Here is an 8,252-nt window from a genome sequence, read left to right as displayed (position 1 = left end):
TAATTTAATCAACGTAAGAATATCACATTTTTCAGTGTTATATTCTTTCATTATAAATTAAATATAGAAGAAATATTTACTATTATATAATAATTTTGAAGAATCATATATTTTATACTTACTGTATTCTCCGTACTAAAATTTCTAAATTCTTCATAGTATTTATTTCCCAAAGCAGTCACCTTTTTATAATATGTGGTATGGTAACCAACAAAATCAAGTGATGCTTTACCAGCTCAACTTCGTTGTATTTAAAATTTTTTTTTTATGAAACGCTAATTTCAATGAGCAATTTTTAAAAGTTTCATCGTTAAAATCAATCAAAGAATAAACAACGATACGTAGCAACACGTGTTCTCAATATTTTAGGTTATTAACCACTCCAAAATAATGTTGAGTATTTACTAATGTATCGCTATCCTTCTCTGTTGCATGAACAAATGGCATGTGACTCTCTTTCATCTGGCTGTCACGTCGCGCGCAGCTGCAATGTTGCGTCATCTTCTATTGCACGAGATATTTAGCTCGGACCTCTTTGTCACAAGTTTCCACTCGCATAAAATTTTCACCTTTCAAAACTCGACAACCGTCATTCAGGCCAAATTTTTTACAGACAACCCCATATCATCGTGTTCGCAATTAAATAGCGCTTATTTTGATATAAGATTTATTTATTAAACAAATAGGTGAAAATATCTAGTATCAATTTACCTGTTTATACCTGCCAACTCAGTAGTTACGCCAGGAAAAAAAATAGACAACGCAATATTCTATAGGCTTCATACTTTCGGTTGGTATTAAGTTTATTCGTTAAACTCATGAGTGCAATATGTAATAAAAAGTCATTTTTCAATTTTTAATTAATCATACTCCGGCCAGAAATTTTTTAGCCAACCCACTCGAGATATATATTTTGATATTTTAAATTTGATAGAAAATACTTTTCATCCATTAAACAGATGGGTGGTCGTTTCTAGTGCGGATCATCTACTAGTATAACAGATTTTCAATACTATTTTATCGTAACAATTATTCGCAATGACCTCCATTCGCTTCAATACATTTTCTGATACGTGAAACAATATCGTTTTTTTTTTTTAATAATTTTATGTAAAGCGAACTGCTTTGTAAATTATTTTTGTTTTAGTCACTCTCATAGTGATCATTGTTTTAAAAATATACTTGATTGTTAAAAAATATATAAATAAATGCAGAAAAATAAATAAATGTAGTTACTTACAGCTGTTCCCAAACGAGAGAACAAACAACAGACAACCCAATTTAGACAACATTTCGAGATGGACTATGCTTAGACGGAAATCTGACAGATATATATCTGTCTACCACTTATGTTGTTTATCAGAATCACGAGGGTAGAACTGGCGTGATCGGAGTGAAATAGTGGAGGTGAACGCTAGCTAAGACTTGATCTATCAGCCACTGTTGCCAGGTGTAACGGTGTCTTGCATGTTAAAGATTCCTGGAATGTTAACGCTGATTGAATGATTGACATTTGGCAACTAAAGGCAATAAAAAAATATTGAATTTCAATAATGACACTGTATTTCTGAGCTTTGAATTATTTCGAAAGAGATATAATAAGAGTATCAACTTAAATCGTGCTTCGTGCTGACCAAATATTCATTTCAGAGATTAAGGAATGGAAAAATCATAAACGCTCTGATCACTTCTGAACGGACGCCATTTGTCGTTTTAGGTCTATTCGCTTATTTCTGCCGATAAAAATGTATGTATCCTTCGAAAACTGGTCAGTTGCCTGTATCTCTATCTAATCCTGTTGTTTGAACTTTCAAGCTCAAATATTAGAATAGCGTAACCATAATTAAAAATTAGGTACTCTATAGAAAAATACTATGCCCAACGAAATCTCAGTTTTGTTACCATTGCTTTTAGCAGTTTCACAAATTTCACGTTGTTTTGAAATAAATTAGGGAGATAATAAGTACCTATACAAGTGGATATAATCTCATACTTAAAAGACTATCTATAAGTATTTTTAATGTATGGCATTTCCGATACAGCATTGGATAAGTAGATCAGTGATCACTAAACTATTTTGATTTAATAACAATATTGTGACATTATCAATTATGTACTTGCTATAAATTGATCTGCGGTAATCTACTCAAAAAGTTCAAGGTAGAAATAAATTTTAAATAATAATCATCGTATATACTACAAATGGTTTTGTTTCCCAAAATGCTACTTTTTGTTCTGTTTTTACAATCAAACCAATCTTAATTAACATAACAATGAACTAAATAATTATAGTAACATGATATAAGCACACTTATTTGTCTATTACTTATCCTCCGTTTTATGGCCAATTCTAAGTGACTGAACTATTTGTGATAGCCAATCTCTCTAATTGTTTTCTACAAGATGCGTGTATTACAAGAAATTGCCACAAAATTATATTTCTAGGCGAAGCACTTGAGTCATATTTGTATAAAAATAGTCTTGGTAAAGCAAATAAGCAATTGATAACTATTTTTTTTTGGATCAAGTGAAAAGATACGGGTGTTTTCGAGAGCTCCAAGATGTTTCTACTCGAGATAAAGCAGTTTTTTCTAGTTCGATGGTTATCTTGTATTAACACATATAGGAAAAATTCAACTTAAGTTATAGAAGGAGAGACAGAGACACCTGTTCTCAGTTTCGCTTGACTGACCACAGTACGTTTGTGTACACAACTACTGTAATCAACTATAAAAAAACTAGGCCCAGTAAATTCTTACAATTTTATAAAATTATTAGTGATATCTTGTTTTAATTATTTTCATAAATAAGAAACTTATAGATTCTGAATGTTTAGGATTCTTGCAAACCTCTGTGATGTCAAGCGACACCATAGCACTATAGGATGCCATCGGTGCAGAAGTGCATTCATACGTATAGTTTTTCCGAAGTCAATTGAAGAACCAATATCTTCAAGGTATGTACCAGGCTCGATCGCTAAGCAGCAACTCGGCATTGAAATATTTGAAAAACTTGTTCCCACATTTATTTAGCCATACCCATATACAGATCTGGTCGAAAAGTGCAGGTGGTAGAAATGTATACGCTCAGTTGAAGAATGAGCGTGCGAGCAAAGAGCAATGCGCACTGCTTCTCTGGTCCATTGCGTTGTCAAAATTCAGTTGTCGACTAGTCGTCTAGCAGTGCAGTGCGGGAATGCGGAATTTGGTGTGATTCAGATAATTTTAATTTATTATAGGCACCCTTCTATTAATCATTCATATTACAATTGCGAAAGGGAGAAATAAGAGGGATATTTGGTTCACTAATATTATTACAACATGGCATTTTGGAGACCTTTTGAAATGGAACAAAACGAAATTTACCTTCAATATAATAAAATTGTATGAGGACATAAATAATTCAAATACGTTGTTGGTCAAATGAACAAGTAATATACATTTTCTACACATTATACAGGGTGAAACAGTCATAATGTCATTAATTTTAACCACGTAATGTCACGAACAGTTGTCGGATGAAGCGAACAGAGTTGCCAAGTTCACATTTACTGAGAAGAGATTAATAAGAAAAACTTCAAACAATTTACGCAGGTACACTTTTCCTGTCAGAAAAGCAAAATTCATCTTTAAATTCGGCGAAATTATTTCCTTTCAGATTTTCTCCGACAGGTATTTTGCTACCGGTGCAGAACTTTCAGCTAAACTGCAAGCGAAAGTAAACAAATCTCCTGTATATTTTTACATATAAAAAAATTGGAAATATATGCGTCATGAAAAATGGAGTCAATATCGTAAAAATTTGTAAAATCCTTACATGTAGTTTCCGAGAAAAAAATATTGATGTTGTATTTATAACCCTTACATCGTTGGGCTACTGCACTCTGACGTCATTCGCGTTGTGCGCTGTACGCATTGCGCTCTCTCCACGTGGTTCCAGGCGATTCCGAATACTGCAATGTGTGTGAATATAGAAATATGGAAAACATACAGGGTGTTCCATTAAAAAAAAACGACTTATGAAGGTTTGAGGTTAACTAAACTCGGCATTAAATTTCTAGCACCCTGTATGCTATTAAGCCACTTTGAAAGTATGGATGGGTAGCTTAGGGGTCTAGCTATCCCCCCTATAAATATTGTTGCTTTATCTTTCTTACTATAAAATACACATGGTTTGAAGCCAGTCACTGTTTCTCTCCATTTTAAAAAAAAAATTAAATATCTCGAAAACGGTTAATTTTAGGAATAGGGAAACACCATAAAAGTCCACCTAAAATAACACGTAGAATCCAAAATTGCAATAATATATAGGGTGTTCCATTTAAAATAAGCCAGTTGATGGCGACTTCCGGTATAACCGGAAGTGGTACGTGGACGGCATAAATATTTTGCTTCCTGGGAATTTACAAGCCATATAAATTATACTTTGATTTATCCGAGATTATCCCAAATAAATGTATTTAGCAAATGAGATTAGAATAAGTAGGCTGTAAACTTAAATTAGTTGTTTATTAGGGTACATAAGCACAAACCGAGTAGGCAATGACCCGGATAAATGTTAATTAGGATAGGGCAATAAAAGCAGGTACCTGAGGATAAGGATAAAAACCGAAAACATTTCGAGGCACGAACCAGAAGTCTTGAGGCCTAACTCCTGTTCGGTTGTGTCCCGTGTTACCAGCGAAATTAGTAGAATAAAGTTTTCCATGCTACTTAAAAATAAAACGAAATAATTTTTACTAAATATACAGTTTTATTTGATGCTAAATTTACAAATCGTTTTAATCACATACACTTACATCGCTAAGATATTTGCTAAGTTTTAAATCACAATTTGGTCTATAAAAAAAGCGACAGCTCCGTTCTACAAGACCCACAAAAGCAACAAAGGTGAGTAATTCTATTTTTTTAGAAAATATTTTTCTATTTCTCATAGAAAAGAGCCGTACGTCGAAATCTCTTGAGCAGATCTATGGCAGTAAATCGGCGATATACACGGGGTGGCCACGAAAGTTACGCTACCGAAATATCCCAGTTGTCGTCGAAGGTACCTCCGAATTTTTGAAACGTTGTTGAAATAACTGGAATCTACGATAGCAGTTCTCCCGGCGGCGATACGCCCTGTATAAAGGTCTTTATTGTGAATGTGGAAGAGTAAACATTTAGAAATTGTCCGTTTTAGTCCGTTTATCACAACAATTCTCTTAAGGTTCTATCTTACAGCACAGAAATATTAATGTCGAACGACATTAACGTTAGGAATCAAGTGGTTCTCGATTCGAAAATCGAACAACACGGAAATTATTAAAGGATATAAAATATGGTCTTTCACTTAAATTATGTCATAAATGCGTGGTAAATGCAATAAATAATTGGTACAATTCTTAGTTTGGCTGTTACGGTAGCGGTAGTTATTTTTTCAAAAAAAAAAAACACCTAAATCGGTCGACGAACTATCCATCTTGTCTTTTTCTAATTCCAAACATACAAAAACTCGTTCAAAACATTTTTTCGTCCGGATTTAACAGGTAGATAGGCAACCATAAAAGCAACCGCTTGTATCGCTGGTTGCCTGTCCTTCAAAATTCTTCTCCATTCGTTTCCACCACTGATCCGTAATAGAATATGGATCGTCTTTACTGCTTAGCCAAATTGTCGGTGCCCAGATGTTGATTCTATGCGTTTCAAAACAAATACAAACGAGATAGTTTGCTTTATCTGCAAGGAAGATTAATGACAGTTTCCTATATCTCATAACAATCAAAGTGAAATAAGTAACTAGAACATCACGCTTGTACTGTTGGTTGCCTACATTCCATTACGATCACAATTAAATAACGTATTTAGGCAACCAGAACGCCAAACTTATTTACTAGTTGCCTACATCTCAAAATTAAATTTTAAACATACAAAAATAAAAATAATTCCAGAGAGACTAACCAAATCGAATAAAACTTCCTTTTATCTTAAAAGTGGGAGTCGCAACGCCTCCCAACTTAATTCGGTGTGGCGACCGAACTCCAATTTTTCATAAAACTTCAGTTTTAAATTTCCTACAACCCTTTCATCCTCTCGAGTACACAACAAAAATTTTCGGCGCCCAACAACAAAAAAAAAAATCACAGACGAGAACCCATCGAACCGCCGCCGCTACCTGAACAAGTCCCTGTGCCTCAGATAAACCGACTGCAGCCTTCCCACCGACCCCAACGTACTCGCCCTGGTCCCCACGCACATGCTCTTCTGTTCGATGTCGAGGTGGTCGTCGCACCTCACCGAGTGGAACACGTGGACGAGATCGGGATCGACGCTCCTCGCTATCCTCAGCCCCGACTTGACCGCGTTATCGTAGAACGTCACGTCCTCGTAGCCCCACCCGGAGATCATCAGATTGAAGCCTCCGAGGGCGAGGTAGTCGGACTTGTAGAGACCGACGATGCCGAAACCGAACTGCCGCCAGAAGCCCGTCTCTTCGTCGATGCAATCCGATGTGAACGCCTCGTGATCCGCGTCCGTGTAAGACTTGTTCGACAGAGCGGGGTCGTACAGGCTGTACACTATGGGGAAGTAAATCGCCCTGCCCCGTGCCGCGTTCCTGCGCACCCGCTCCAGGCTCTTCCTGTCGAAGACCATGTCCACGTCGATGAACAGCAGAAGTTCCTCGTCCGACAGGGCGTTCACGCCGAGTTGCAACGCTTTGCCTCTGGCGAAAGTATCGTTCGAGCGTATTACTCTAATCTCGCTATCGTCGTATTTCCGGCTGACGTCCTCGAGGAGCCTGGCGGTTTTCTCGAAGTCCGTCGGACTGTCGTCGTTTCGGTACAGGACGACGTACAGGCGGGAGTATTCCTTCTCCTTGAGGCAGACGTCCTCGTACGTCCGGAGGAACCTGCGGAAGGTGTCGAACCGTCCGCTCAGGGGGAGGACGAAGTTGACGTAGGTCTTCCTGGTGGCGTTGGGGAGGTTCAGGATCGGCTGGAGGTTCTCGCTCAGCTTGGAGAAGAGCTGGTGGACCAGCTTCTTGTGGACGGGCAGCGGCTCGGTGCTGGGGGGGTACTGGGACGCCGCGGGGTACTCGTGGTTGTCCACTTCCTTCACGAAGATCCCTGCAAGGAATAAAACAAATGAATAAAACAAATAAATAAAACAAATAAATAAAATAAACAAATAAAATAAATGAATAAAATAAACAAATAAAATAAATTAATAAAATAAATAAATAAAATATAAGAATAAAATAAACAAATAGAATAAATGAATAAAATAAATACATAAATAAATGAAATGAATAAATAAAATAAACAAATAGAAAAAATGAATATAATAAATAAATAAAATAAACGAATAAAATAAACAAATAGAACGAATGAATAAAATAAACAAATAGAATAAATGAATAAAATAAATAATTAAAATAAACGAAGAAAATAAACAAACAGAATGAATGAATAAAATAAAAAATGAATAAAATAAATAAACGAATGAAATGAATAAATAAAATACATAATAAATGAACAAAATAAATAAATAAAATAAACAAATAGAAAAAATGAATAAATTGAATAAATAAAATAAACAAACAGAATGAATGAATAAAATAAACAAATCGGATAAATGAATTAAAAAAAATAAATTAATAAAATAAATAAATGAATGAATGAAATAAATAAAACAAAGAAATAGAATAAATGAATAAAATAAATAAAATAAATTAATAATACAAATAAAATATAATAGAGGTTTTGGGTACCTGTGAAGGTCTGCTGGATGTAGGCGTGCCTCCTCACTTGTACCGTCATCTTGTGGCCCCTGTACTTCTTGTAGACCAGCAGCATGTCGAGGATGAGGTCCACCCCGTAGACGGGGTCCAACCTCCAGTAGCCGTACAGGATCTCCTTGAAGTCTATCACTCTGCCCCTTTGCTTGGAGAACGAGTTGATCAGTTGCATTATCTGGAAGAGAGGGGTCGATTTTGAGATTTATTGCCGGGAATTGGACGGGTTATTGAGAGGAAGGGTGTCTGACCTCTCTGGTGATGTCGCCCAGTCCCTCTTTCAAGGAAGACCCGATCCTCTTCCTCGGGTTGAGGTCCCTGTGGGAGTACAGGGTCTTGGATATCAGCTCCCACTCGAGAACGTCTTCTAACTTGGTGGGGGCGTACCTGTTGATGCTCGTTGGTCTGCCTGCGTAGTAGTTATGATTCAGTAAAAAATTATTTTTTTTTAATTGACAATTCTTACTCTCATTTGACAT

General features: G+C 36.0%; 2 protein-coding genes across 2 annotated transcripts in view; both read right to left on the bottom strand.

The window, feature by feature from the left end:
- Positions 1-1,307, bottom strand: part of LOC108917359 (venom carboxylesterase-6-like) — a 9,467-nt gene extending 8,160 nt beyond the window's left edge. Inside the window, exon 1 of the mRNA XM_018723912.1 lies at positions 1,241-1,307. Within this exon, the coding sequence (XP_018579428.1) occupies positions 1,241-1,292 (52 nt within the window). The 5' untranslated portion in view covers positions 1,293-1,307. The remainder of the gene's footprint in view (positions 1-1,240) is intronic.
- Positions 1,308-4,753: 3,446 nt separating this feature from the next.
- LOC108917354 (chondroitin sulfate synthase 1-like) lies at positions 4,754-8,252 on the bottom strand. The gene is made up of 3 exons (XM_018723905.1): positions 8,025-8,252; positions 7,750-7,951; positions 4,754-7,105 (listed from the first exon to the last, which is right to left on the bottom strand). Exons 1-3 carry the CDS (start codon positions 8,250-8,252, stop codon positions 6,150-6,152), a joined length of 1,386 nt encoding a protein of 461 aa, XP_018579421.1. The 3' UTR covers positions 4,754-6,149.

The sequence above is a fragment of the Anoplophora glabripennis genome, unplaced genomic scaffold (assembly GCF_000390285.2).
Source record: "Anoplophora glabripennis isolate ALB-LARVAE unplaced genomic scaffold, Agla_2.0 scaffold4, whole genome shotgun sequence".
Classification (NCBI taxonomy): domain Eukaryota; kingdom Metazoa; phylum Arthropoda; class Insecta; order Coleoptera; family Cerambycidae; genus Anoplophora; species Anoplophora glabripennis.
Note: the sequence above shows the minus strand (reverse complement) of the source record. Positions and strands in the feature narration are given on the sequence as shown.

Coding starts and splice junctions, on each gene's coding strand:
- LOC108917354 (XM_018723905.1), bottom strand. CDS start 8,252: ATGTCAAATGAGAGTAAGAATTGTCAATTAAAAAAAAATAATTTTTTA. Junction 7,952..8,024: donor TGGGCGACATCACCAGAGAG/GTCAGACACCCT, acceptor CCTCTCTTCCAG/ATAATGCAACTGATCAACTC. Junction 7,106..7,749: donor CATCCAGCAGACCTTCACAG/GTACCCAAAACC, acceptor TATTCCTTGCAG/GGATCTTCGTGAAGGAAGTG.